This window comes from Daldinia vernicosa, assembly GCF_022497035.1.
Source record: "Daldinia vernicosa strain CBS 139.73 unplaced genomic scaffold F5Y00scaffold_16, whole genome shotgun sequence".
Classification (NCBI taxonomy): Eukaryota; Fungi; Ascomycota; class Sordariomycetes; order Xylariales; family Hypoxylaceae; genus Daldinia; species Daldinia vernicosa.
Genome location: NW_025953932.1, coordinates 557,221 through 583,901, shown reverse-complemented (window position 1 = coordinate 583,901; position 26,681 = coordinate 557,221). Strand labels below are relative to the sequence as shown.

At 48.7% G+C, this 26,681-nt stretch overlaps 11 protein-coding genes and 1 non-coding gene across 12 annotated transcripts; 5 read left to right on the top strand and 7 right to left on the bottom strand.

Moving 5' to 3' along the window:
• Positions 1–62: 62 nt before the first annotated feature.
• Positions 63–1,591, top strand: F5Y00DRAFT_43796 (ribonuclease H-like domain-containing protein). Its single transcript, XM_048013663.1, has one exon. It carries the CDS (start codon positions 314–316, stop codon positions 1,388–1,390), a length of 1,077 nt encoding a protein of 358 aa, XP_047866144.1. The 5' UTR covers positions 63–313; the 3' UTR covers positions 1,391–1,591.
• Positions 1,483–4,684, bottom strand: F5Y00DRAFT_43787 (root hair defective 3 GTP-binding protein). The gene is made up of 4 exons (XM_048013662.1): positions 4,233–4,684; positions 3,728–4,156; positions 1,915–3,665; positions 1,483–1,865 (listed from the first exon to the last, which is right to left on the bottom strand). The coding sequence occupies exons 1-4, from the start codon at positions 4,322–4,324 to the stop codon at positions 1,576–1,578; spliced, it is 2,562 nt and encodes an 853-aa protein (XP_047866143.1). The 5' UTR covers positions 4,325–4,684; the 3' UTR covers positions 1,483–1,575.
• Positions 4,685–4,820: 136 nt separating this feature from the next.
• F5Y00DRAFT_268652 (BING4CT-domain-containing protein) lies at positions 4,821–6,889 on the bottom strand (the record flags this gene model as incomplete). The annotated part of the gene is made up of 2 exons (XM_048012300.1): positions 4,821–6,145; positions 6,197–6,889. The coding sequence occupies 2 exons, from the start codon at positions 6,887–6,889 to the stop codon at positions 5,174–5,176; spliced, it is 1,665 nt and encodes a 554-aa protein (XP_047866142.1). The 3' UTR covers positions 4,821–5,173.
• Positions 6,890–7,023: 134 nt separating this feature from the next.
• F5Y00DRAFT_43761 (DUF663-domain-containing protein) lies at positions 7,024–9,959 on the top strand. Its single transcript, XM_048013661.1, has 2 exons — positions 7,024–7,424; positions 7,492–9,959. Exons 1-2 carry the CDS (start codon positions 7,316–7,318, stop codon positions 9,819–9,821), a joined length of 2,439 nt encoding a protein of 812 aa, XP_047866141.1. The 5' UTR covers positions 7,024–7,315; the 3' UTR covers positions 9,822–9,959.
• F5Y00DRAFT_43741 (CobW/HypB/UreG, nucleotide-binding domain-containing protein) lies at positions 9,960–11,259 on the bottom strand. Its single transcript, XM_048013660.1, has 2 exons — positions 10,890–11,259; positions 9,960–10,734 (listed from the first exon to the last, which is right to left on the bottom strand). The coding sequence occupies exons 1-2, from the start codon at positions 11,075–11,077 to the stop codon at positions 10,098–10,100; spliced, it is 825 nt and encodes a 274-aa protein (XP_047866140.1). The 5' UTR covers positions 11,078–11,259; the 3' UTR covers positions 9,960–10,097.
• Positions 11,260–11,867: 608 nt separating this feature from the next.
• On the top strand, positions 11,868–11,950 carry F5Y00DRAFT_t59. The gene has a single exon. It is a non-coding gene; the product is annotated as a tRNA-Asp (tRNA).
• A 1,291-nt stretch (positions 11,951–13,241) lies between these two features.
• On the bottom strand, positions 13,242–13,957 carry F5Y00DRAFT_43692 (uncharacterized protein). The gene has a single exon (XM_048013659.1). It carries the CDS (start codon positions 13,751–13,753, stop codon positions 13,301–13,303), a length of 453 nt encoding a protein of 150 aa, XP_047866139.1. The 5' UTR covers positions 13,754–13,957; the 3' UTR covers positions 13,242–13,300.
• A 766-nt stretch (positions 13,958–14,723) lies between these two features.
• Positions 14,724–16,726, top strand: F5Y00DRAFT_233912 (uncharacterized protein). Its single transcript, XM_048007362.1, has 2 exons — positions 14,724–14,832; positions 14,892–16,726. The coding sequence occupies exon 2, from the start codon at positions 15,102–15,104 to the stop codon at positions 16,473–16,475; it is 1,374 nt and encodes a 457-aa protein (XP_047866138.1). The 5' UTR covers positions 14,724–14,832; positions 14,892–15,101; the 3' UTR covers positions 16,476–16,726.
• On the bottom strand, positions 16,727–18,445 carry F5Y00DRAFT_233911 (uncharacterized protein). The gene has a single exon (XM_048007361.1). It carries the CDS (start codon positions 18,394–18,396, stop codon positions 17,317–17,319), a length of 1,080 nt encoding a protein of 359 aa, XP_047866137.1. The 5' UTR covers positions 18,397–18,445; the 3' UTR covers positions 16,727–17,316.
• Positions 18,446–20,021: 1,576 nt separating this feature from the next.
• Positions 20,022–22,678, bottom strand: F5Y00DRAFT_43671 (uncharacterized protein). Its single transcript, XM_048013658.1, has 6 exons — positions 22,147–22,678; positions 21,829–22,093; positions 21,167–21,770; positions 20,817–21,093; positions 20,451–20,752; positions 20,022–20,366 (listed from the first exon to the last, which is right to left on the bottom strand). Exons 1-6 carry the CDS (start codon positions 22,252–22,254, stop codon positions 20,165–20,167), a joined length of 1,758 nt encoding a protein of 585 aa, XP_047866136.1. The 5' UTR covers positions 22,255–22,678; the 3' UTR covers positions 20,022–20,164.
• A 739-nt stretch (positions 22,679–23,417) lies between these two features.
• On the bottom strand, positions 23,418–24,114 carry F5Y00DRAFT_260935 (uncharacterized protein; the record flags this gene model as incomplete). Its single annotated transcript, XM_048011108.1, has 2 exons — positions 23,418–23,979; positions 24,035–24,114. The coding sequence occupies 2 exons, from the start codon at positions 24,112–24,114 to the stop codon at positions 23,418–23,420; spliced, it is 642 nt and encodes a 213-aa protein (XP_047866135.1).
• A 1,102-nt stretch (positions 24,115–25,216) lies between these two features.
• On the top strand, positions 25,217–26,681 carry F5Y00DRAFT_43597 (HIRA-interacting protein 5). Its single transcript, XM_048013657.1, has 2 exons — positions 25,217–26,189; positions 26,416–26,681. The coding sequence occupies exons 1-2, from the start codon at positions 25,401–25,403 to the stop codon at positions 26,572–26,574; spliced, it is 948 nt and encodes a 315-aa protein (XP_047866134.1). The 5' UTR covers positions 25,217–25,400; the 3' UTR covers positions 26,575–26,681.

Sequence of the window (26,681 nt, the reverse complement as noted above, 5' to 3'; positions counted from 1 at the left end):
CAATTGATTTAGGTACTGCACGTCCCTGAAGATAATTATGGGCCAGACCTTCTAAGAGGTATCCACTTTAATTGGCAGCACGGACGCGCTTTCAAGTAAAGACGCGACTACGGATTATCAGAGGCAGGTTCCACTCTTCCACTTACATAGTAGTCTTCGGATTACTACCTACCTAGGTACCATTATCTATTACATACAATCTTTCTAATTGTATATCTGGTTGATGTACATAATATAATATAACATAATATGCTACTCTTTCACTCGAACAACCACACTATCTAATACCTACCTACCATAACGAAAGCTCGCCATGGAAGACACCCCAATGGACGACGGCACCGTCGCCCTCGAAACCCCAGCCGACAATGTCTTCGTCCCGCCTTCCATCCACCACGCCGCCACCCTCTCCGGCGAAACCTACACACACTTCTCCGCCGTACCCCCAAGTCTCCTCCCGGAACCCAACACCACCACCACCTCCTCCTCCTCCTCCCCTTCTAACCCATCCTCCAACAACCCCCCCTGCGTCCTCGGCGTCGACGAAGCCGGCCGCGGCCCCGTCCTCGGCCCCATGGTCTACGGCGTCTTCTACCTGCCCCTCTCGCTCTCCGACGCCCTCCTAAAGCAAACTTACCACTTCGACGACTCCAAAGTCCTGACCCCCACCGTGCGCTCCCAGCTCATGCAAGCCCTCTGCACGCCCTCCACCGACCTATTCGACTCCTGCGGCTGGGCCGTATCCTGCCTCTCCGCGCGCGACATCGGCGCCAACATGCTGCAGCCCGCGAGCAGCGCAGCCTACAACCTCAACGCCCAAGCCTTCGACGCCACCGTCGAGCTGATAAAGGGCGTCTTCGCCCGCGGCGTCAACGTCGCCGAGATCTACGTCGACACCGTCGGGCCCCCGGCCACCTACCAAGCGAAGCTCGCCCGCGTGTTTCCCACCACCAAGATCACCGTCGCCAAGAAGGCCGATAGCTTGTATCCGTGCGTCAGCGCGGCGAGCGTGTGCGCCAAGGTCACGCGCGATGCTGCGCTAGAGGTCTTGTACGAGGCCAGGGCGGCAGGTGATGCGGCAAGAGAGGGAGAGGGGGAGGAAACCGAGCAGGAGAGTTGGGGTTCTGGATACCCGTCCGACGCGCGGTGCGTCTCTTGGCTGAGGAGAAACATGCATCCGGTATTCGGCTGGGGGCCCGAGTGCAGATTTAGCTGGGGCACGGCGAAGGACATGCTGGAGACGAAGGGTGGCGTGAAGGTTGAGTGGCCGGTAGAAGAAGACGATGAGAACAGTCGACTTACTGATTACTTCGCCGACAGCAGTAAGGGGAAAGATGCCGACGAGTTAGGGTCCTGGTTTGGTACTCCGGCTGGTTTAGAGGCGTTTTAACCTCAAGAAGATTTCGTTATTGCATATCCAACTACCTTAAGCATAGGATCACGGCGTTCTGGGAAGGATAAATATTGGATTATCAAAAACTTGTTTGTTCGGATTGGGAATTTGTCCATGACGAGAAATGTATCTTTACTATATCCTGGCCGACCTAGCCGTCTATACATAATCGACTGAACCTATTACATATCGTCGTCGTCATCAACTGCCACACGCGACTTCTTCTTTCCCCGGCTATCTAACGTGTCCATGCTGATCGAGTCGCTATCCCGGCCCGCCATGCCAATTGCCTGTCTCGCGGCCTCATTGTTCTCGACAAACTCTCGAAGACGTTGCTTGCCAATTTCTGAGGCCTGGTTCCAGGCAGCGTTGCTCATCTGCATCATAGGGCCCAGAAGATTAAGGCTGTACGAGACGTATAACCCACCGGCAATGATGACCAAGAGTACAAAAAGGACGGGGTTGCGCAGAACTGATGAGGGTTAGTATAGTAACGGTAACATCGTGTAAAAGTAACTCACCTGTCAGGATCTCGTTCCACCCCAGTGCCAATAGCAACCCGTAGAAATACAAGGGGACCTGCGTAATCCCACCAATGGCACTTCGCTTAGCTTCCACGTACACACCATCGGCAGTCTTCTTGAACCTGACCACCAGATCTTGACGCTTGCTTTCGCTCAAGACAGTCATCTCTTCCTCGAGACTCTTCCCTTCTTCCTCATCAATACCACCGATGGGTGCCAAGTCGTCCTCATCTTCAGGCTCTGCCGCAGAAGGCTGGTTGCCAATGAACTCTGGCAGGTCCGGAGGTGCATATGTTGTGGACAGCCTGAACCTCGACAACAGAGGGATGAGGGTAAGAGTCGACTCTCGCGCACGCGTGTAGATACCCTCGATGTCATCGGCTGGCCGCCATATGCGCGGGACGCCCGCTTCATCGTATCGGAATTTATCCTCGAAGTTTTCGCGAAGCTTTAGCAAAATATTCCCTTCCATCACTTCTTCCTCGATCTTCCCTCGGAGGGCTACCCAACTCTTCCGTCGTAGACGCCATAGTCCGACCTCAACCTCGTCTTCACTCGCCTCAAAGCTCTTGGCCCTGTCTGTAAAGCGGCCCTCGGCTTCCTTGACAATAGAAGTAAAAAGGTTCCAAATACGGTCCCAGAGGTCTTTCTCAGTAGGAGGCTTCTCGCCCTCTTCAGGGGCTCCAGATCCTCCCCTCCCCGATCCAAGCTTGTTGAATTCAAGACCAACCGAATCGCCTAGACGAGATTTGACCCACCGTTCAACCCGATTCGCCAGTCTTCGCATTTCTTCTTTTCGCAAGCGAGCACTGACTTCATCAAGTTCTTTCTCGAAGAGAACATACTGAGGCTTGAAGTTAGTCCACGCCACATCCAGGATAAACAAGGCTTGTGCCTCCTTCTTGAATGTGTCCAAAGTTCTAGTCTTCTCCGCATCCACGATCTCAGCAAATTCGTAGGCTCCTCCAGACTTTTGACCCTGCTTAACAGCACCGGACACGGCGTCGCTAAAGCTAGTAACGCAGGACTTGTGGGCAGCAGACAGTTGGCCGTGGTATAGCGTCTTCAGACGCTGATCGATCTTCCCCTCCAAATCCGTACGTTTATCCGAGTAAACTTTCTTGTGATATCGGCTAGCCTGCGTCTCGAAAGACTTGAGGCACTTCTCCCTAGTCGAGCTGCCAATCTTACCGAGGTCCGGTAAAACGATAGGCCTTCCGCTGCGAGCAGACTCCGCCTGTTGCTCCTCTAGCGGAGTAATAGCTTCATCGAATGCTACGAGGACCTCTCGCGAAATCTCATCGCAGCGGAACTGGGCAAGGAGCTCTTGCTGTGTAGGCAGATCGAGGTCCTTGTTATGAACGATCTGGTCCCAAATGCCATTTGCATAATGGGAGAATCCATCGGCCGGAATTCTTCGGTGATATTCGGGCAGGAAGACGCCACCCTCAAGTTCTTGTTCACCGTGCTCGAGCTGGTTCTTCGAGTTTCGGTTTCCAGTCACAAACCTGCCTCCTAGGTTCTTGACTTCGGCTTCGAACTTATCTGGTTGTAAGATCTTATGAGGGAGCGCAGCAAAGGCGAAGTCGAAGTAGTCTTCAATATTCGACCCTTCCAGACCCGCTGGCTTCGAAATCGAGGACCAAATCTTAGTAAGATCTTGGATTAAGGTGTTTCGAAGGTTTGATAAGGGGGTGTGTCCAATATGATCACGGATGACGAAGAATAGGAGAGACCTGGGGGTAGATCTAAGTGTACCGCATATTAGCCTTCCGCCCGACATATCCATTAGGTTTCTCATGACACTTACTGTTTATCCTTCAAGAACAGTTGGAGGTTAACTTCGAAGACGGTTTTCAACAATCCCATATTGGCACCTTGATATAAACCAACTTGGTGCTCCCATATGTTGACTATAAGCACTTCGCTAGTTGCAAGCGCAAATAGTGCACTCTTCCTTTCGAAATCTTGGTCTTCTCCTCTCTCTCGGCCGTCGGTGCCCTCTACATCCATAACCAAGATATTGTCGGCCATAGAGCCCCTTTTATTTTTGGACATCCATATTCCCTTAGTAGTTTGGCGTCGTTCCACCTCGGACATTACATTGAACTCGGTACCAAATAGGTAGTTGAGCAAGGTCGATTTACCGGTGGACTGAGACCCGAACACGGATATCAGATGATAGTTGAATCCAGCATCGGCGACATCGGTTGCATGTAAATAGGCATTTATATTCTCGCTAGAATGTCGTATGTTAGTAGAGTACGAGGAGGATGGGGCAGTAATACATAGTAGTAAGGAAAAGGACAGCTTACTTGAACTCCTTGTCCTCGTCAATAACTTGGATGCCATGCTCGTAATGAGCTTGTGTTGGCTTCTCGCCAACGGAAGAGAAATGACCATTCATATCGACGCTATCGGAACAGTAATCGGAATTATTTACAAGTTTATGGGGCAAGAAGAAGAGTTGCCATCCCCCAGGCCTTGAATCAAGTTGTAGTTCGAAGTAGAGCAATAGGGAGGATCAGTTATGTAGAAATGACAATTTCGGGACACAGCAGGGACATCCTTGTTTAAACCGACCGACCGACCTGAGCTGTGTGGTAATTGTGATTCGCTGGCTTGATTCGACAGCTGTTATCAAAAATAACGGGCGCCACTCTGCCACTGTCACATGCACCAATGGAGGGTGATGTGACAGATAAATGATGTCAGCTGGCAACCGAACATGTACAAATGCAACTACCCAGCAAAACTAATGCACACTACCTGTACTCGAGTTGTTCAAATACTTTTTCATTCGCAGTTTCCATGCTTTCAACGTTCGATTTTAACATGTCATGTTAGTAATACCAAACCATAAAATGGAAGTCACTCGGTGCAAACATTAACCTAGTTTAGATGTTTTCTAAAAAGACAGCCTCATTGTGGGGATATCCCCCAACATACAATGCTTACAAGGAGGGGGTTCATTCTCCCAGAAACACATCCCACGCAGTTTTCACATTATTAGGGCTAAAACACTGCGTTGTCCTTTAAACATGATGCAAAAGGCCAGTTGGAAGCATACCGCTCTAATTCCGCCAATACGATACAGTTATTGGTATAAACGTTAGTGTCTCTTCCCACCCGGCCACGTAGGTGGTTTTTTTTATTAGAACCAAACTTTCAACCTCTTGAGAGCCAACAAATAAGTCATTATAAGACAGCAAGCCGAAGCAGGATTGGATGCCCCTGGGTTTGTATTAAATTCTGGTTAGTCTTTTCTAGCAAATCTTGCCAGAGCCGGGCCGAGCTCAACCTCTTTTTCCTTCTGCTTGTTCTCCCGCTGCTGTAACTGTTCCTTCCAGAGTTCTTCAACTTTAAGTCTCTTCTCATCAATAATATTCTTGCCTCTTTGCTTTCGTAAATATCTGCGGAGCGCGCTATTCTTTCCGCGGGCCCTATTCCTGATTTCTGTCTCGATATCAACTGGTTTCGCATCAAGGTCCTTCTCAGCTTGACGTTGCTGTTCAGAACGTAGATCAAGGTTTCCAATGAAATTAGGGTCCAGTGCGATCATCTCAGGTTGCAACTTGTTCAATAACGACTTGACTTCAGTCTCTTGTCGTTGCTTAGCCGTCTCGAATGGATTGACTTCCAGGGCATCAAAGTTAGGTTCACCAGCGCCGGGGACAATGATCGACGAAAACCCTTCGTCATGACCCAGTCCCAGAATATCTTCGAATGGACACCAGCGCACGCGCTCGATGCGCTTGCCCTCGCCACCCCATGCCATATATGGACTCTGGACTTTCTCCTGCTCGGCAGCATGCTTAGAGTAAAGACCTTTCCAAATTGTCGTCTTCGTACCCCATCCTACCGCAGTGAGGCCTCGGTCTGATATTGCGATCGACGATGCTGGCTGTCGCGTGAAATAACTATTGACTTCTTTGAACATCCTTATATCCCAAACCGCCATCTTGCAATCTTGCCCTCCTGATACCATGTATCGACCTTCCCTATCCACGGCCAGTGATCGGACGGGGCCTTTATGCGCCAATAGCTTCACTAGTGGTTCGGGTGAGTTTGGAGACCATAATGTAACAGTCCCATTCTGGTGGCCAGCATGTAATACGGCGTTATAGGGGTTTTGTGTAAGAGAAACTGGTGCTCCGAGCTTCGTCGGTATTTCCGTCACTAGTTGACCGGTTGATACGTCCTGATACTTGAGAAAACCCGACATCCCCTAGCCTCGTAGTTAGTAACAATAAAACCACGGTACGTCGAGCCTACTAACCAGAGTTGCCAATAAAAAGTGATACGGTAGAAACTCCATATGCGTCACTTCTTGGTGTTTCCTCAGGCAATGTACTTCAACTCCCTGGCGATCGTATATGTAGACATGTTTCTTTTGCGCCACGGCGAAAAATTGGTTATTGTGAAGCCACCGCGCATCACGGACTGTTTCTCCAAGTTGTAGCTCGCATCCCAACTTCCCTTCGCGCCAATCCATCGTAGCGACATGGCCTCGGCGCCCTGCCAGTAGTAATTCTCGACCAGTTCGGGAATACTCGAAAACGTAGGGTCCAAGTTGGTCAAGTTTCAACTCGAATCGCTTTTTCGCCGACTCGGTGGATACTTCGTTTAATATATCTTCTTGTCGCACTCTATACGTCCTCTCTAATTCGTGCTCCGGTTCTAGGAAACCGCTAGTATTTTCGAGAAGTATTTCTGCATCTTTTGCCTTCACTGTAGCCTCCTTATACTTATGCTCCAGGGACTTCAGGTTACTCCGTAGCTTCTTGTCCTTAACGGCTTTGACATTGACTTTGCTCCCTCGGCCATAGTCTCTTTGCGCTTCCTTTAAACGTCGTCGCCTCTCGCGCTCTTCTTTTGGAACAAGTTCCGTTCTGGTTCGTTTTATGACGCGCGCGCCATTGTCGTAATCTCTCTTAGATGGCCCGGCCACGGCTTTCGTTTCGACCTCCATTTTAGTCTATAGAGTGATTGTTTCGAAAGGGGAGAAGTACGACTGGCAAAGAGTCGATACTTGGAGAGTTGATAGGTCGGCAATTAATGCCAAGCCAAACTTCAAGGCGCAAACCCAAAAATTTCTGAGCAACAGAGACGATAAACAGATAAGAAATGCAGTCCCATAAAAAAGTTGTTATCGGTGGATAAGCTCTGTTCGATAAACGACGATAACTAAACCGCACAGAAAAAAAAATATTATGATAAGACCCATTCCGGCTGCCGATATCCTCAATTGCCCCTCCGCCCCTCCAATAGTTAAGCCAATATTGGCCCAGTGAGGTTCTTGACGTAAATTTTAGGATTTAAAGGGTATTTCTACGGTATAAATCTTTCCAACCTGGCGTCGCTACCATTTCGATTCAAAGCTGGAGGCGACGGGAAAATGCCTTCCGTAGTAGCCACTCATTCTCACCGGCCGACTACAAAAGTCGCGCCCAAGACTTTCAAGTCCAAAAAAGCTACCAAAGGCGCTCTACGAGACCAGGCTAAAGGTGAGATCGCAATGGCTTCTGAATATGCTAAGCGACTTTTCTCTTTATTAACATCTTGATTCTAAAGGCAAAGTACCCAACGACAAGGGCCAGCGCAAAACTCCTCATCAACAAGTCATGTCTAAGTTCGATCGTCGCAACCAAGCAAAGCAGCGCCAGCTTGCGAAACACAAGGAACACCTAAAAGAAACCTCGGTCTTCTCTGGACGGGATGGTGCGCCAAGAATAGTTGCCGTAGTACCGCTCTGCGCCGATATTGACGTCTCCGCGGCCATCAAAAGTCTTAACAACAGCCTCGATATCGAGTCCGACACCTCCGAGTCCAGTTTCCGAGTATCCGTCGACAGATTCAAACAAAAGCTTCAATATGTACCAGTCACGAGAGACCTCACCGCGTGTATCGATGCAACAAGAGTTGCGGACTTCGTTCTATTCATATTATCACCAGAGACAGAGGTGGATGCTTTGGGGGAGCTTATTATCCGAAGTATCGAGAACCAGGGCATGTCCACATTATTCACAGCTGTCCAGAATCTAGATAAGATCCAACCCGCAAAGGCCCGTCCAGACGTTGTCAAGTCCCTGGTCTCGTTTATGACACATTTCCACCCAGGACAGGAAAAGATATATAACCTCGACTCGAGACAAGAATCCTCGAACCTCATGAGGTCGCTCTGTACAGCGACGCCGAAAGGAATTAACTGGAGAGACCAGCGATCGTGGATGCTTGTTGACGATGTTCGGTGGCCGTCGACTGAAAATGAGCTGACGGTATTAACGGGCGTCGTTCGTGGAAAGGGTCTCAAGGCCGACCGATTGGTTCATGTGGGAGATTGGGGAACCTTCCAAATTGAGAAGATCACTGCCGCACCGCTTGCTACTAAGAGACGGAAAGATGACGGAATGGCCGTAGAGGAAATAGAAACCGAGAACATCCTGGAGACCCCGGGCTCGGACCAAGATGATCTTGTTGAGTTGGCCCCAGAAGAAGCGATGATGGATGACGCAGATATGGAGGAAGAAATAAAAGAGCCGACAAGCAAAAAGGGTGTATTGTTGGACGACCATCACTATTTCTCCGAGGAGGAGCGGGAGGAGTATGCACAGCCGAAGAAACTGCCTAAAGGGACGTCATCCTACCAAGCAGCCTGGTACCTAGATGACGTGTCAGATTCCGAGTCGGAGATGGATGATCAAGAAATGGAGGATGTCCAAGATGATGTTATGTCTGCGGCTCCAGAGGACGGCATGGAGGGTTTGGCCAACGCCGAACCTACAGAGGCTGCTATGTCGGAGTATCCTCAATCGGAGATGTTTATCGAACCAGACGAGGAGGAGGATGCTGCACAATTAGAAGCATATCGTTCCAGGAAACGTGACGAGGTAGAGGAAGACAAAGAATTTCCGGATGAGATCGAGTTACACCCGAACGTCCTCGCGAGAGAAAGGTTAGCAAAATACAGAGGATTAAAAAGCTTACGGACGAGTCCTTGGAATACGGAGGAAGATCGACCATTTCAGCCTGAGGAATGGTCAAGGTTATTACAAATATCAGACTACCAGTCTTCCCGAAACCGTTCAATAAGAGAAGCTCTGGTCGGTGGAGTGGCCCCCGGAACGAGGGTCCACGTTCACCTCAGAAATGTCCCTAGGGACCTGGAGAAGTCATATAACCCTTCGCGGCCGGTCTCGCTCTTCTCACTTCTACGACACGAAAACAAGAAGACGTCATTAAATTTCGACATTACGCACAAGGAGGACTACGAAAAGTCTATCAAAGCCAAGGAGGAGCTCATCGTTCAGTGCGGCCCCCGACGATTTATCGTCAATCCCCTATTCTCGCTTCCCGGTAACACGGAGAATGACGTGCACAAGTACTGCCGGTACCTGCACCCAGGACAATCTGCTATCGCGACGTTCATGGGACCTATTACTTGGGGATCTGTGCCGACGTTATTCTTTAAGCGAACAATTTCCGAGGGAGGAGACGGCGAAACAAGTGTTCCTCTACAGCTAGTAGCTACAGGAACGGCTCGTGCGCCTTCCACCTCGAGAGTCGTCGCCAAACGTGTCATATTAACTGGTCACCCCTATCACATCCACAAAAAGGTCGTCACCATCCGATATATGTTCTTCAACCGAGAAGATGTGGAGTGGTTCAAGGCGTTGCCCCTATGGACGAGGAGGGGGAGAAGCGGATATATCAAAGAGACTCTTGGTACCCACGGATACTTCAAGGCTAACTTTGACGGAAGGATTAACCCGCTGGACGCGGTCGGTGTCAGTCTATATAAGCGTGTGTGGCCAAGGAGTGCTATTCCCTTCACGGGGCCTCTCCTGGAAGAGGGAGCGTCGGAAGCACGGAACGAGGAGGCCATGGATGAGGATGTTCTATAGATACCAGGGTATATGGGTTACAGTCAGTGTATGCAAATGTGTCGTCTTCCAGGCGCATCGAGGGCATACTATAGAGTCTTTAGATCTCGATCGTTCGGACTATCATGAGAGAAATGAGAAACGGTTCCAAATCCAGTACCATTTTGGTTACACATTTATCTTCTCCTGTTCAAGCTCAACCCGTCTCAGTACCACACTTGAAATAGCACAATATGGCTGGCAGTGAATTTTTTTATTACCTTATATTCGACATAAACTACCTATCTACCTAGGTACCTAGACCAACGTCTCTAACCCAGCCGTCGGCCTCGGCCCCCCTTTCGCCTTACACGCCTCCTCAGCACCACTAGCCTTCCACGCGCTAACAATCAAATTAACAATATGATCCACGCCCACCCCCTTCTTCACCTGCGCGAACACCGTCGGTCCCCCCTCCCTCATCTTCCTAGCATCGCGCTCCATAACAGCCAGATCGGCGCCCACGGCCTCGGCCAAGTCCGTCTTGTTGACGACGAGCAGGTCGCTCTGGGTGATGCCGGGCCCGCCCTTGCGCGGGATCTTGTCGCCGCCGCTGACGTCGATAACATAGATAATAAAGTCGGCCAGCTCGCGGCTGTAGTTGGCGGCGAGGTTGTCGCCGCCGGACTCGATGAGCAGGATGTCGGTCGTAAAAGCGCGGTGCAGGTCCTCGAGGGCGGCGAGGTTCGCGGATACGTCCTCGCGGACGGCGGCGTGGGGGCAGCCGCCGGTTTCGATGGCGCGGATGCGGGGCGCGGGCAGGGCGGAGTGCCGCGTTAGGAACTCGGCGTCTTCGCGGGTGAAGATGTCGTTTGTTACGGCTGCGATGGAGTATTGCTCGCGCAGGGCGAGGCAGAGGGCTAGCATTAGGGCGGTTTTGCCGGAGCCGACGGGGCTGGGGGGTGTTAGTAAGGTTCTGATCGTATAATAGGGCTGAGGTATATGCAGGTGTATAACAGATTACTCCTATGGAAATCGAGTATCTCTACTTTATACTCCTTTAAGGGGGCGGATATGTATATGAGAATTAGGTCCTTAGACCAGACTCACCCTCCGATGCCAACGGTAAAGGCTCTCTCGTGCCAGTTACGGCCCTCGATGATGGGCATCTCTCGCCCGAGGAAACTCCCAGGCCCGTCGAGGATCTCGTGCGAGTGCCCGTGCTCGGCGGCCGAGAAACCATCGTGGGAATGGTTGGTGGCGCCTCCGTCGTGGGAATGCAGGTGAGCCGTCGCCATTGCGGGGTTATAAGAGGTTAGAAGGTACGTTATATTAGCAAGTACGATAAGAAATTAAATTTCAAATCACACAAAGATAACGTGTGTACGATAGCTGTAATACGTTTGTTTATAAGAAGTTTGCAAAAAAATGAAATATCTTCTTGACAGTATTTTTTGAAATTTTTCTTTCAGCTTCTATCAAATCTACCTAGGTTAGGTACCTAAGATTTTGCTTATTACTTACACATACGTATTACCTAGTATTATCCAACAAGTTGCTCACCGAGAAGGGGCAGATGGCGTCTTCTCTATCCCGCTTTCCCTCTCTATCTCTATCTCTATCTCCATCGTGATTATCTTATCTCTGGTGAGGGGCAGAAGATCTACCCCACATTCGGCGAGCTAGGGGCGTTGGAGCTGGTTTGTACTTTAGGTGCTTGTTCTGGTCGTCTTAGTCCATCGTTCTCGAATTCGTTTGAATCTGACAGGGCGAATATTCGTCGCAGAAGGTTTCTATATACCTTAAAAATGAAGTTCGAAATTGAGGCTCCCGCGATGGTCAACGAGCAAATCCCATTGCTAACTTTTGTTACGTAAATTGATAAATGCTGGCCTGTAATGAGGGCTTGCCAATACTTGCCAAGTAAGAAATCGATGCCCTATGTCTGTGTACAAGCTTGGCTGCTAGCTTGGCTTTCTTAGCATGCATTGTTCCGCAAGCGCCTACTAGTTTGCGGTATATATGCGCTTTTTACTCGTTGCCCTTCAACAACAACCCAATCACCATTCTCCAAAGAATGGAATTCATTCTCGATTGGTCTAGTGGTCAGGATACCTGCTTGTCATCGAACAAGTACGCAGGTGGCCGGGGTTCGATTCCCCGATCGAGAGCATCTTTTTTCTCAGTTGAGCGTAAAGTCGTGTTTTTGTCTTTTTGTTTTGTTTTGTTTTGTTTCGAGGCCTCTCGTTTTAAATTTGCCTCTGCTGTTAACCTCGATGGCTCCATGTGGCATAATTATATGACAGCTTGTTCAATTATTTTATTCACCATCGTATACGAATTTATACGAATTATCATCATGATCCATAATCCAATGCGTAGTTCGACTGTTTTATCATTGAACAATACGCGAGCACATCTTTACCACGTTAAGAAAAGATCGGGTCTCAATATCGCAATAGTTTCAATCTTAACTCTACACCATATATTAAATTAATTAGGGTAGTTAATTTATCTTGTCTAACCTTTTACCTATCATTCGGTACCATCCGAAACCCTAGGGTTCTAGGTTCTACCGCTGTCGATCAAAGAGCTGTTGGTCGACGGTTCTGCGCTTGTCAAAATCTCCGAGCCGCCATTGTACAGCAGTACGGCAGGGAACACCACATATTGTCTCGAGCCCACCCGAGATCGTGTATCATTTATCGTGTATCATTCCTGGACCAGCGCCTCACGACTGCTTCTAACCTATCGCAGGTACTGTATCCAGACATAGGTGCTGGCCCGAAAAAATACGCAATATCCTTGCTGCTTTATCCGTCATCCTCGTATTGGGCCGAAGCATAGGCTGTAAGGTATTAAGCAATACGTGCGTCAGCCATGACTGCAATTATCACGCTACTCGGGGCTGCGAGTATATACCTACATAGTAGGTAGCCGTTGTCCGCTAAAGACTACGTTCGGAATGCAAATAGAATGTCGATATTATCACAAGTAGGTAGTCGTTCCTGGCAGGATCTACTACATACATAGCTCCAGGGAATACGACAAGGATGTCGGATTTACCACAGTGTGATTGTCAATTTGCCTCGATCCCTCGTGATAATTACCTTACCTTACCTACCTTGGGTACTTGGATATTGGTTGATTAAGGGGATTAATCAGTTAATCAGGGTGTAATCTGGTATAGCTTTAATTCCTATTTAGGTACAATACATACATACACACTTAACTGTCTCCTCGGAGCTTGCAACTTTGATTTGAATATTATTATTTTGATGATACCCAAGATCGTCATCTACTATTTCACACCTCGGCTATCTCTGCAATATCAAAGCATCCAAGTGGAAATGGAAGCGCCCAAAAGTCTTCCAGAACGATGATTCGCCTACGATGGATTAGCTCAACGATAGCACGTAAGCGCATTTACAGGAGCTACGTTGGTCGAACCAGGTCCTTCAACCGTCTCCATCACTCTCCATCCCTCTCCAGACTTGTATACCTGGCAACGGGCAAGTGGTTTAAAGAATCGATAGCAATAACATAGGACATAAGCATGGGTTACCGATTGGTATCCTTTCTACAGGGTTACATGGCTTTCCCTCGTCAGCTAGTCTACAAGAGGATTGATGCATCCCGGCCTGCAGGTTTGTTGGTACATAGTATGGTTTTCTATGTATGTAGCAACCTAAGGTGCCGCCCGGCGAGATTCGACGGCGAGCGAGGACATTGGCGAGGTTCGAGCGTATGGATATCTGAGTAGGTAATGTATGTATGTATTTGTATTCATACATACATAGTCTCATCGCCTTAGCGGTCGTACCACCAAATCCCGTGTCTAATCGGCCTAGATCCCGCAAGGGACGCCGGTGTTCGGGACCACAACTCTCAGTACGACAGGAACAAACGCAGGTAACAAAACACCGAAGCCACCGCGGGAAGATACCGCTGAGAGAAATGCCGTGCAACAGCATTAGGGAGTATCCGTCATCCTTCGCCTAGCAGAATTTGGAATGAGGACGTTTTCCTACGTACATATCTCGATACTGGTTCCCATCCCATTCCGCTCTCTTCTTCCCCTTGGGGAAAACACTGCTAGGATGTGATGCTAGGGTAGGTATGCTAGGGTGGTGTACGTGCATGCGAGCTTCGTAGCACGAGCCAACGTGAAGTCACAGCGTATTGCTTGGAACTGGGGTCGATATGTACGACAAGGGTTGTAGACAAGGATTCAACCGCCGTTGTCCTCCCAAGGTTCGAAATTCAAATTCATACATACATACATATTCCATGCCTTTAGCAGACCGCCTCTCCTCTCCTTTGGCTCCCACAAGAGAGCCTGAGGTCGCAGTGCAGTTATAGATCCAGAGCCGGGTAAATTATGACACCAGAAGTGCGTCTCGGCTCTAGAGCTAACATGATTTCCCAACGCGCGCAGATGAGAATCAGGGCAAACAAAGGGAGATCGAGGTCACGCATCGACCGGAAACTGTTTAGTGTTTGCTTGGTCTTTTTTTCTTTTTCTTTTTTCTCTCTCTATATATGTGCATATCTATGTACAATACATATCTATTACGTTTGTATGTAGATGTAGAGAGGTAGCTACTAATGTAATAACTGACGATACCCGATACAATACATAGTCAAGTGATGGACCACTGCCGTTCGGTACCGCTCACGCGCCCCTGTACACTATCCATGCTGTTACCTTAAAATACCTATTGTACTGTACCTAAGAGGCTTCATTCCCTCTTAGCCAAGCCGGCCACATTCTGCACGCCTCTGCCCCAGATTTTATTAATAAGAGTCGACCTCCCTATTGTGGTAAACGATGGATCGCCTTATCCGTCGTCCCTAGGAACTAATGTAACCTACATATATACCTATGTATGCACATGTGTATGCAGCTATATATTCTTATACTTTCACTCTTCTACTATTATAACCTTCATGTTAGACGAGAAAAGGTTTATCTATCCCCTCGTTCGCTGAAGCTGAGCTGACTTGAGCTTCCAATCCTTAGCTCGTATAAGATATTATACCTAATTATTAGGTCCGCCTTTCAAAGTCTATCGCTATTATTGTCTTACTTCTAACTCCGGGAGATCAAAGCTCGTGTCTTATGAGACGAGTCATGCATGTCGTGTGAGACATATGCAGCTGCTGAACTAGCAACTTAAGAAAGAATCAAGAATAATAGTTTCTCCCAATTACCTATTTGTTCGCTTCCCGGAAACATAATACCAACTTCCCGCTCCAAGTTTCTGGCTTATACTTTTGTCCTCCGATAGTACGAAATTTGATACCCTCATTTGTCGGTCTATGGAATATTTTTACAACTATATTCCGTCGAATTCAGTTGGACAGAAACAGACGGATATAATGCAGCTTACCATGGGTCGTTCCGCGAGCGATCACCGGGCGTCGATGCCGGCTAGGCAAGCCGTCCCTAAGTCAGATCCGTTTAGACCTAACAACACGAGGCAACACCGGCATTCTAAGTCGCAACCTTTCGATGCTGATGATTTGCGACGGCGACTGTATATAGTAATTGCAGAACAAGAAGAGCAGAAGAAGAGACAAAAGCGAAGACCGGACGAGATTTACCAGAGTCAAGAGCAGAGTAGATCCACAAGCAGATCAGAAGTGAGACAGGCGGATACCACGAAGCCAGGAGCTAGCGAAAGGAGCTTCGCGTCACGCATGGCGAAAAGCAAAGTCTCGGTAGCAGATCCGACAAGAGAGAGCGATACCCAGCCACCACTAAAAATAAAAACCGGCCGGTCGATGTCAAAATCCATCCAGGACAGGCTACGGCGCCGACCGTCAGAGGTAGTAGACCCGACAGCGACCGAGAGCGCGGTCAAAGCAGCAGCAGCAACATCATACCAGCACGTGCCCCAAGAAGCCGCCGCGCAATTCGAACGTACGGCAACGGCCAACAGCATGCGGGAGAGGAATCTCGGCCACAGCCTATCCCAATCAACGCTCAAATACCGCATCGAACGCCGACCATCAGCAGATCAACAGCATGAACTCGATTCCCCTCCTCCACACACATTAGAACGAGTCCGAAGCAAACGGGAGCTCTTCCACGAGCGGAACCCCTTCCAAACCCCGCAGTGGCACCCAGTAGCAGCAGCCACCACCGCCGCCGCCGCCGCCGACACGGAAGACCTCTGCTGCCCTCACCACCAACCCCCACCCCACCTCCACCCCCAACAACACCACCATCAACTCCGCCGCCACAGCGCCCCGCTAGTCATCCCCCCGCGCCCCTGGCGCAAGAACAGCATCGGCACCGTCCTCGAGGACAAAGCCATGGACGAGATCTCCTCCGAGGAGACCCTCGTCGTAGACCCCCTATTACTAACCACCACGACGGCGGCGGTGATAAACGACCACCACCGCGTCGACTGGACGCAGAGCGACGAGAAAAAACCGCCTGCGAAATCTACTAGTGGTGGCGGTGGTGGTGGTGGGGGTAGGATCCCGCTGTTGAGAAAGGCGGATTCCCTCTGGACGCTGAAGAAGCTGGGCGGGTTTAATAAGGGTAGTGTTGCTCGCGAGAAACAGCAGCAGCAGCAGCAGCAGCAGAAGCATTTACAGGACGATGGGAGCCCGATAGGTTCGTCATCGTCGCCGTCGGCGTTGAAGTTTCCGCGGTTCGGGTTTTTGATGAAGTTGAGACGATAGTTGGTGGTGGTGGTGGCGGCGACGGCTTTAATGAGTATTAATTTAATTCATTTGTTTATCTTGGGGGTATGATGTGATTGCTATCTAATGAATGTATTGGAGATTGCGTGAGATGTATGTATGTAACTATATACCCCGGCCGAAGATGCGTGGATACCTATGATGTCGTGATACCGTGGTGTATAGGTAGGCAAAAGTATTTATGAGATAAGGGGACGAATTGTAGTGGACTTATATTATGAAGAAATATCTCCTCTCTCTAGCTTTGGTCTATGTGACAATTCTAACCTAGGTACATATAGAGTTTTGACCTCATCCGCGGCGGTTGTTGTAGACCCGATGGGTTTTGGTCTGCCGTCTTACTATGTACTTAACGATGAGATATAAGAGGTAGTAATACGCAACACACTTATCACATACGACTATAAGATCTAGAAAACTCGGGGTTTTCTCCCTTTTTTCCTTAGATAACCCTGGATATCAGACGTTTGTCAAAGGTAAATCGGATATAGCACGCCCCCTTTTATGACCCAATACTGACAACTAGCTGGCTATCGCTTGAAGAATGCCGAACAACAACCAATGCGCTACGCCGTCGCCGTCGCCGTCGTCAAGGACCCGAGACTGGGGCCGGCCTACCTTCTTCCGTTCCTGTGTTCTAACAGTTTTATCGGGAAGGCTTCGGGTCGGCGCCTCCATGAGCTACTTAGTAACAGGGTGTAGCAGGTGAAAGTCTCACAGGTACTTCGCGCAGCTAAGCAAGGTCTCTGCTCCTAAACCTGGGTTGCCGCTGGGGTCGGGTTGAGGACGCCGGGGCCAGGGCCATACCGTTAAAACAACATTATTCGTCTGAAAAATCAGAAACATTAGAAATATTAGAAACATTAGAAAAATCAGAAAAGTCAGAAAAATCATCGCCTAGAAGCTCTGATTCTGGCTCTGAGTCCTCCTCAATAGTCTTGCCATCTTCGTCCCAAGCCATATCATCGTCCAGCAGCATAGTCTTGCCAGTCAGGACGTCCAATGACCGCATGTCAAACTGCGGGAGTGAATGGGTCAGGATCCTCACGGTTTTCGGGGACGCCATTCGGGTTGCGAGAATTCCTGCCTGTTCTCGCATGTCGGCTTTCAGCTGAAGCACCCCTCCGGCTTGGGAACCGCATCGTTTAGAGTGAGAGGCGGACGTTATGCTCGGTGTGTTCAGACTTAGGTTGACGACCACCGCACTCAAGTGTAGACTATCGTTGGGATTTCGGGGTTTCAAACAATCAGGACAGATGCTATGCATGCGTAGGTGAAGGGTTCGAAGAGTACGAAGAAGAGAGCCGATAGCCGGACAGACATGACAGCCTCTCCCTTGCTCTCCTGGTGGATATTGAAAGCCGAGGGTCATATCCAGCACCAGAACGCTCAGATTCTCTAACGAGAGTAAACTTTGCATCATGGGTAGCGATAGATAATCCTTGGGACCGTCGGTGGTCTTAGGAGGCGGATAGTTCCAGGCTCGTATGCGTAAGGTACGTAGCCTGCGGGATTGTTGGGCTATAGTGGCAAGTTGGGCTATAGTGGCAAGTTGGGCGAGGTCGTCATTTACGAATTTTATCCAGGTTTTATAATGATTGCCCCAGGGGTCATCATCTCGAGGATAGGACGTGTGGCGGCAGGCTCGGTATCCCTTCAGTTTAAGGTCTAAGATTGCCAAGCTGTCTTTCAATGGAGATAATCTTTTCATTACCCCAGAGGCAATCAGTTCCCGTAGGTCGTCCTGGTAAAATTCGATGGACCTGAAGCACGCAGGAAGGGCAAATTCGAACCAGTGTTTGCAGACTGTAAGACGGCCTAAATCCTGGCGAAAAAAGGATGGGTCGATTTGATCAAAGATTTGTGTTAGAGTCTCCGGAGGTAATCGTAGAAGCGACATTGTGAAAGCTGGGCAATGCGGGTTGTAAAAGCTATTGCAGTAGCGACACGTAATTCGGATTTATATTTTGCTCATTACTATCAATCGACAACATAGACCAATGACAGCGACTTGAACCGATTCGTGGAGGCGGGCGCAGCTAGCTTGGGCCACGCAACGCATAGGTACCTATTCAGGGATATCGGAAATCATCTAGAAAAGCGGCATGGTGCCGTATACCTCCCTCAGCTGTTCCCAAGTGACATTATTTCCCTAGATAAGCTTTGCAATCATCTGGCCAGCCCAAAGACTTCCTCTTGGCGAAGCCATATACTGACGGTAGGTGATCTCTGCACTCTTAGAAGTCATATAGGTGGAAAGGGATGTAAGTATACATTGTCTGAAAATGCAAGTTCCATGACCACGTTATTGAAACCAGACGTGAAATGCGTCAGATTGATGCTACACTCAACATCGGGAGCCAAGTCAGGTTAATGCCTCCTCCGCGACTCTATTCCGCGTATCTTCAGATATTCGAAGTTTGCCGAGGAGAGGAGGAGCTGGATTCGCTTATATTTGTCTGAATCTGAACTTAGGCTGGCAAAACCCTGCCAGTGATCGCTTGGTCTTTCCATCTTGCTAGGCGTCTTCAGTATCCAGTTAGAGACAACGGTGCGGCGAAGAGCTCTCAGTTACCTATTCCTTTATTGACGATATCGAGAGCAACCCTAAATTTGCAATTGAATTGCCCGTTAAACCCATGTCTAAGTCCGAGGTACAGAAACGGCAAGGCAGAATGAGACGACGATTGGATACACGAAGCAAAGGACTACTAGAGTTCGTGCCCGGTACTTCTCACGCGGACCTCGCGCCCGATAGTTCAAACACTCGTTTGGTATACATTACCCAACGTGTTGGCTTTCTTCACCGTACCGTCCTATCTCGAGGCAAAACTTAACGGTAGCCTGCCGCGTGTTGTTATCCGTGGGTCATATCGCCCGTTACTATACCAGGCTTTAATAGGAGTAGGTGACCATGATATTTATCCGGAAACCATCAAAATTCTTCTGGATTACGGAGCTGATCCGAACGAGACTCACCATTCTGAAACTATTTGGGTAAGATTTATCGGTTTGCTAGTCAGGGTACCCTCCGGAAATAATGACATTATAAGAAGAGGCCATTGAGCTTCTCATCAATCGTGGAGCAGACCTTGTTCACCGAAGAGGAATATGCTGCGCTATTGATGAGATCGAAATCTCGCAAGTCTAAGAGGCGCAAGTTGAAATCTACCTTTCGCACTCTACTACTAAAAATAAGGGCATATGTACCTAGGGATCACAGGGGAAAAGAGACGCGAACTGAAGGCAGCTAGGCTTATCGTTGCATTTTAAACGTATAAGTGCATCGTAGGATCCCTCTCTATAGTACTAGGGGAGTCCGGTACTTTACCAATTTTGAGAGGGAAACGTACTTCGTTCTGGGAATGGGGGATACCCATGGCCTATGGTGCCATATGAATGAGTGACTATGCCTAGCCGAGGACACTTTTATTTGAAAATCGCTGGTGTAAGCAAGGCGTTGGGGGAAAAGAGGGAAACCTGCCTAGGTAGTTAGATAGCGCATAAGCGATTCGCGTGAAGCCTGCTAATTATCTCATATTATCACGTATATGATTTTATTTTCAGTATCTTATGTTCAGTTTCTATAGCCATCTGAGTGATAAGTGTAGGTAGCTATGTATTTCTCCTGCTATAATTCTAGTCCTCAGGTGGCCGTCTTTCTTACGCTACACCGCCCTCTTCCACTCAACATAGCGCTCAACACCGGTATAAGACGACGCAAGAGCATCGTCGAATTCCTCCTGGGCCCCCTCCTGTCCCGGGCGTAGCTTCAAAGCCGTAGGCCACGCGTCGCCAATCGTATTCTGCTCCTTCATCGTGACGTGCAAGTCTCTCTCGATGTCTTCGAAATGTTGCACAGCCATGTACCTAGAGGTAGGTTAGTTAAGTAACCAACAGCCAGCCAGCCAGAAACTTCTTCAAGCGGTTATTTTCCTCGGAGCAACGACGTACTTGCTAAAGAGCTTATCCACATCATATGTGAAGCCCCGCGCGTCCCAGACCCGGTACATCTCGGCACCCTGCGGGTTTCTTATAATGTTGATGTCCTGGATATTGGTCATATATTCCAGGGTGCGCGCGACATCGAGTTCCTCACCCTCCGCGTCGCTGCTCTTAGCGGTTTCCATCACCGCGTTGAGATACACGGTTATAAGCGTAGCGTGGGGGTTGTCCGCTGGCGTCTTGAGAAGGGGCGATAGGCAGCGCAAAGTCTCGCGGGTGCCTAGCCAGCATGTATCTGAGATGTTTGAAGCCTGTCCGGTCAGTTTCGCAGATGCTGGTTTCTATGGAGTAACATAAGGGATTAGACGAGCTCACCTCGATTCGGTCGTATACTCCCTCCTCCACCACCAAGTGTTGGATCAGCTCTTTCGCGTCGAGGTTAAAGAGCTCAAAGTGTATTTTTCTCGTCGCAATACGGCGGAGAAAGGCGCTGAAGACGCCGCGGAGATAGGAGAATAGCTTTCCATATATGTCTTGGGGAATACGGCTTGACGTTGCTCTGACCTCGTCGAGAGGCCAGCCACCGAGGGGATCTGCTTTATCGTCCAGAGGCCAGGAGGAAATTGTTTGGAACACTGTCTGGAATAAGGTCCTGGGACGTATTAGACTTACGATGCTAGAGTTTGATATAGCTACCTAGGTACCTAATGTAGGTAATAACTTACGGGTTAGGATAGTCAAACCCGATGCGTGGGTGGCCAAAAGGCAGGAGTAAGCCGTCCTCTCGATATCGCTGTTTAGCTACACGCATAGAGGGCGATGCGTCTTTAAAGTACCACCGATCTCGATAGTCTTCCCGCTCGGGTGCGAGAGTAATAGCGTGACGTAGCTGGCGGGATTTCTCTAGGGTTAGGTCTTCGGGTATGTCGAAAAACTCCATTACTCGAGCCCAATCTTCCTTCTTTAAAACCAGGAGGAGACTACTGCCCGACTTGAAGGTCCATGTTTTTCTTATTAAGATATTTGGTTGTTTGTCGACGGCTCGCTCACACACGTCGCTGATAAGTGGCTTGACTCTCGACTGCAGCTCGGATAATGTGTCTTTTGTGATGGTGGCCGAGTACCAAACGTGAATAAGCGTTTCTGCCAATATCTCAAAGTCGGTCTGATTATATCCCTCCTCTAATGAGCTCAATGCCAGAAGCAAAATCACAGCGTTCTTTGCCGTGATATCAAAATCCTTGTCGTTAATCGTCATCTTGACCTGGTGCTCAAAATCAGGGGGCAGGTTCCGAATCGTTTGTACAGCGTTCCTCACGTCTCCGGATGCTGCTACTCGTTAATGTCTCACTCGGAACCAAATGAGACTACCAGTCAACACACGTACCCGCGAACAGGACCGTGATATCCTTATCGTAGGCTGGCCCCTCATTCCGCAGTAACTGGAGCACGTCCATCGCCGGCGTGTTGCCCCAGAAGTGTTTATTTGGTCCAAAGGGGTTATGTAAGTTAGTAGCGGCCTCCCCGTGAGACCAGGCTGGTGCTCGTCGTTCTCGATCCCAAGCCGGGAGCCAAGTGGTTTTTCCAAGTGGAGATTTGCACTCTTTCTTGTGCTCTCTCCAGTGCTTTATTTGACAATGACGACTGCAGTACTAGAGCACTATTATTATCTGTCTGTAGTGTCCAAGAAACTATTTCCACTTACCAAGACTAACTTACAGCCCTTACAAACAAGCGTGCCCTCACGAAAGCAGACGCTACCCCCATCCTTCCAGTTGGCACATGGCATTGGCATTACTGTGGTGGTTACCATTATGTCCTATAGTTGTGTCCTTGTGGCTAGAAGGTTCCTACTTGGTGTGATCTCGCTTCCTCAAGTAATCGTAGTTGACAGAAGATTTCGTGAGTGTAAAATCCACGTCCTATTTGAGAATGTACCTAAGGCATGGCGATTGATTCTCCAATGCGATGTGCTGCGCCGTAGTAGCTTCTGTACGACGTCGGAGACTTGCATAAACAACTCAACAATTCCTCGGTACAACTCAGGGGTAGGTAGCTACTACATAAGGTACGGAGATTTTATGATAACTGACAGCTCGATTATCGACTACTTAAGTCAGCCCGGAATGCGTGGTTTACTGTCAGCATCTTATGTGGTGGTTATGCGCATGTAAACGGGCGCTTTTGTGCCGTGGCCGTTTCGTCCGATAGGCGAGGGCGCGTGTGACGCTCAACGACATCCGGATAATGACATCTGTCACTTTTGGCCAATCAGACGTGCTGATAAGAGTTGGATCAAAAAATATAGAAAAAAAGCAAACATTCCAAACTCGATGGATGAGCTAGGTACTTTCGTTTGAGTTAAGATTTGGTAGTAACGAGGCTGGTAATCTAATTAGCCCCCTGAAACTTGCACCGGAATAGCGCCTGTGCTGAACGTAGGCATACCATTCACACGGAATAAAAACACACATATAGAAATCTTTAGACTGTATCTGAATTAAGCCACGGGTATGTTAGACTATGAAGAAACTTATGTTCCTGAAGCTTCCATTGGTGGCATCCCAAAACTACCACCATAATCGGATCTCAAAATAGGGGCCCTAGAACGATCCCTGAATGCTGAACCTAACTACAGCGAGTATTTCACTAGTTTTGCCTAGGTAAATGACTTGGAATGGCTTGCCTCTTTGCGGGATTGAATATATAGGATAGTCGTATGTTATCTCATGTAGTGGCGAATATCGCGTCCGTTAATGGTGGAACGCAGTATCGGCCTTTTAAAGAGTAGGTCTAGCCTTGGTTAGATGTAGCTCAGACGGGTTGATCAGATATGGCGAAGAAAAACTTACATAATTCCAGGTTCATTTTAGTACGAAATACGTATGTTGAAGGGTGAAAGAATGTGCTAGCATCGAGGCAACAAATTGCCAGTTGCCAAGACGTGTCGATTCGGTCGACCCGCAGGAAAACCCGTTAGATGTCGGCCTTTTCAGTGCGCAAAAGTTCTCCGATGGCTCTGGCATTATCTCGAGCGAGCTGCTGTCGAAGATCGGCATCCATATCGGCGGATTCTCGTCTGAAATTCCAGAGTCGGACCAGCTCGCAGTACTCCTTAAGGGCGTCTCTATCGCTTCCAGGGGTATCTCGAGTCTGGCGGAGCACCTCTATGCCATTCTCGTAGCCCGTTTCCTTTGTCCAGGGTTGAGCCGCCTTGCGGTTACCTTTATTAGAACTAGGGAATGTACTAGGCTTCCCGTTGCTATCACCGCCGGTGGCTGGAGGATCTGTGGCTGCGGCAATATTCCAAAGCAGACGCTCCAAGTTAGGGTATTTCTTGGTCAAGTCTCTGTACTCTGGCATGTCGGCGATTTCTAAGCCCTTGGAGGTGAATTGATGCGTCGCTTTTTCACCGGTAAATGTGTAGTTAGGTTGAGACTTGACGTCGTCTCCTGATGAGCTATCTTTTGATTGCGGCGTAAGGGGCTCCACAGGTGGATGATTGTCCCGATGCTCACGGAAACATGGAAGCGAGCACCTATGTAACGAAAGTTAGAATAGCTTACCGGCGTCGAATATGAAGCTATACTTACGTGTATAGGTTGCAGCGGGCGCATTTGTATTTGCTTTCGGTGTTATTGCAAACCAGACACGGCGGTCTAGCGTTTGCCATGGTTGGGATGAATACCTGAGGTTCAAGTAGGACAGGCGGCTCGATGCAGACACCTGAATAATATGTATTGAGAACCTATTGAGGTCTTCCTTGTTATTATCTTATTACGGAATATTATATGAAGGTGAAGAGTTTGCGCTTCAGTTGATATGTGACGAAACTATATCATAGTTAATACCGAAAAAGGATCCCCCAATGCGAATATATCACTCACTGAAGCAGATGATAGATTATTCCCCTGAGTAGGAGTATTGTATGGTAAAACTTAATTAGTATTAGTTATTTGTATCTTAGTATTTGCATGAGCTTTTGAATGGTTCTTTACGAGGTGTTCGACGTAAACATACCTTTTTCGAAAGGTAACGCGTCACCGAAATTTTTTTTGAGACCGCTCTCAAGTGCACCGTGCTACCTGTTGCTTATGACAACCGAGGCGGTAAGTTGTATTCTACCGTCGTTATATCGCGAATATCTTTAAGAGCAACTGGAGATTCTGGTTGCGCCTAGAAATCTGTGATTTAGGCTGCCTTATAAGACGCCGAATGATTGGCCCTGATAATTCCAATTGATGTAGTCGAGGGTAAACTATAACAACTAAGGGTCTAGTGATGTTGACTCTTTCCTTCAAGAACACATTCAATGCCTTTGATTATCACCGAACGGCAAAAGCATTGGTCACGTCCCTCTTCACAAGCAGACAAGTTTCTTCAGACTGTGGCCTCTATGCAATTAGGCTTGAGAGATGGTTGTACTAGCATGGCTGACTGATCAACGCGGTATAGGAGTTGTCTTGTCACTCAAATCAGTGTCAGTGAATCAAATCGCAGAGCTTTAACGCGGCTGAATATAATATAACCTGTTATGAGGCTGAAAGTCAAGGCGGGTAGTCGAAGTGTGGCTTGCGATCTACGAAAATGTCCAATGAGTAAGGATGAATTTGGATGCAGCAATTACTAGACGGCTCGGTATATCTCCGGTAGATAGTCCTGCAAACCAATCAAAACTTGTGCAACAGTCGGTTTGTCATCCGTACATTTGTCATCCGTACAATGATAACCCACCTAAAAGTTCGAACAATGCGCTAGTTGCGTCATTGCCATCGGCGTAATTCGGCAAACGTCTACTTACAATAATCGCGCCTCCGATTTCACCTAATATTTAGTTTCTCATCTTATACTAAAATATATCAGACGAAAATATTCCCAGTCGCAAATAATTAGGTATCTACGTGTTTTAAAGCTAGTTAATTGATTCCAAAAGCGATCGGCATATCCAAGAGGGCGACTATGCCTCCCAATCGACTCGTCCGGCCGGCAGCGGCTCTGCTGTCCGCGGGGACAAGAAAAGTCCGGCCCGCTACTTGCGGCCGACTCTACGAAGCCGCGCGACGACATGCGCATACGAGTTCACAGGCGTTGGGGGTGTCGGCAAGGCTACGGCCAACGCTACAGGCGGCCTCGAGGTTACCAGCAATAGCGCCGCGGGGCGTGCGAAGTATTTTCATCCAGACCGAGACCACGCCAAACCCGGATGCGCTCAAGTTTTTGCCGAATCACAGGGTAGTGCCCGCGGACGTGCCCACGCCGTTCATCGAGTACCTAAATCCGCGGAGTACGATCGCGCCGCCGTACCCGTCGCCGCTTGCCGCGCAGCTGATGAATATCGACGGGGTGACGTCCGTGTTCTACGGGCCCGACTTCATCACGGTGACAAAGTCTCCCGACGCCAACTGGGTACACATCCGGCCGGAAATTTTCAGCTTGATCACCGAGGCTATAACTTCGGGGCAGGAAATAGTCGCTGTGAGCAACAACAAAGAGGGTGGAGATGAGGGTCAAGAAGCGGGAGAGGAGGACAGTTTGAGCTATAATGAAAACGATAGCGAAGTCGTGGGTATGATCAAAGAGCTGCTCGAGACTCGAATAAGACCTGCGATCCAGGAAGATGGTGGAGATATCGAGTTTCGAGGTTTTGAGAATGGGTATGTGAACTTGAAGCTCAGGGGAGCATGCAGGACTTGCGATTCAAGTACGGTCACTTTAAAGAATGGTATTGAGGGAATGTTGATGCATTATGTGAGTACAGCCTCTCCTCGGAGCATCTTGCAACTCTGGCGTAGCCTAGCTACTTTGCTTTTTTTCCCTTTCACTTTTTTTTTCTTTCAACATAAAGCAAGGAATATTCAACTCGAGCAAGTTGCCAGAGTTGCTGAATAATCCAAAGCCCAATGATCTACGAGCTCCCTTTTCAACCTCACCAGAATTCAGACGTATAATGCAAACAATGCTAACAAGACGATAGATCGAGGAGGTCAAAGGTGTACATCAAGTAATGGACCAAGAGGAAGAGATCGCGATTCAGGAATTTGCAAAGTTCGAGGAGAAGCTTCGTGCACAAAAGGGGCCAGATGCAGCACCGACTACACCTGGCAAGGACTCATTAGATTCGGTCCCTGGATAAAGCTTGAGAGACATGCTTTCATCTGATGTATGATTAGAACGTCATCCGAAGTACGTCATCTAGAAGAAATGAGAATACCCTAGTGTTGTTTTTTTTAGGATGCAACT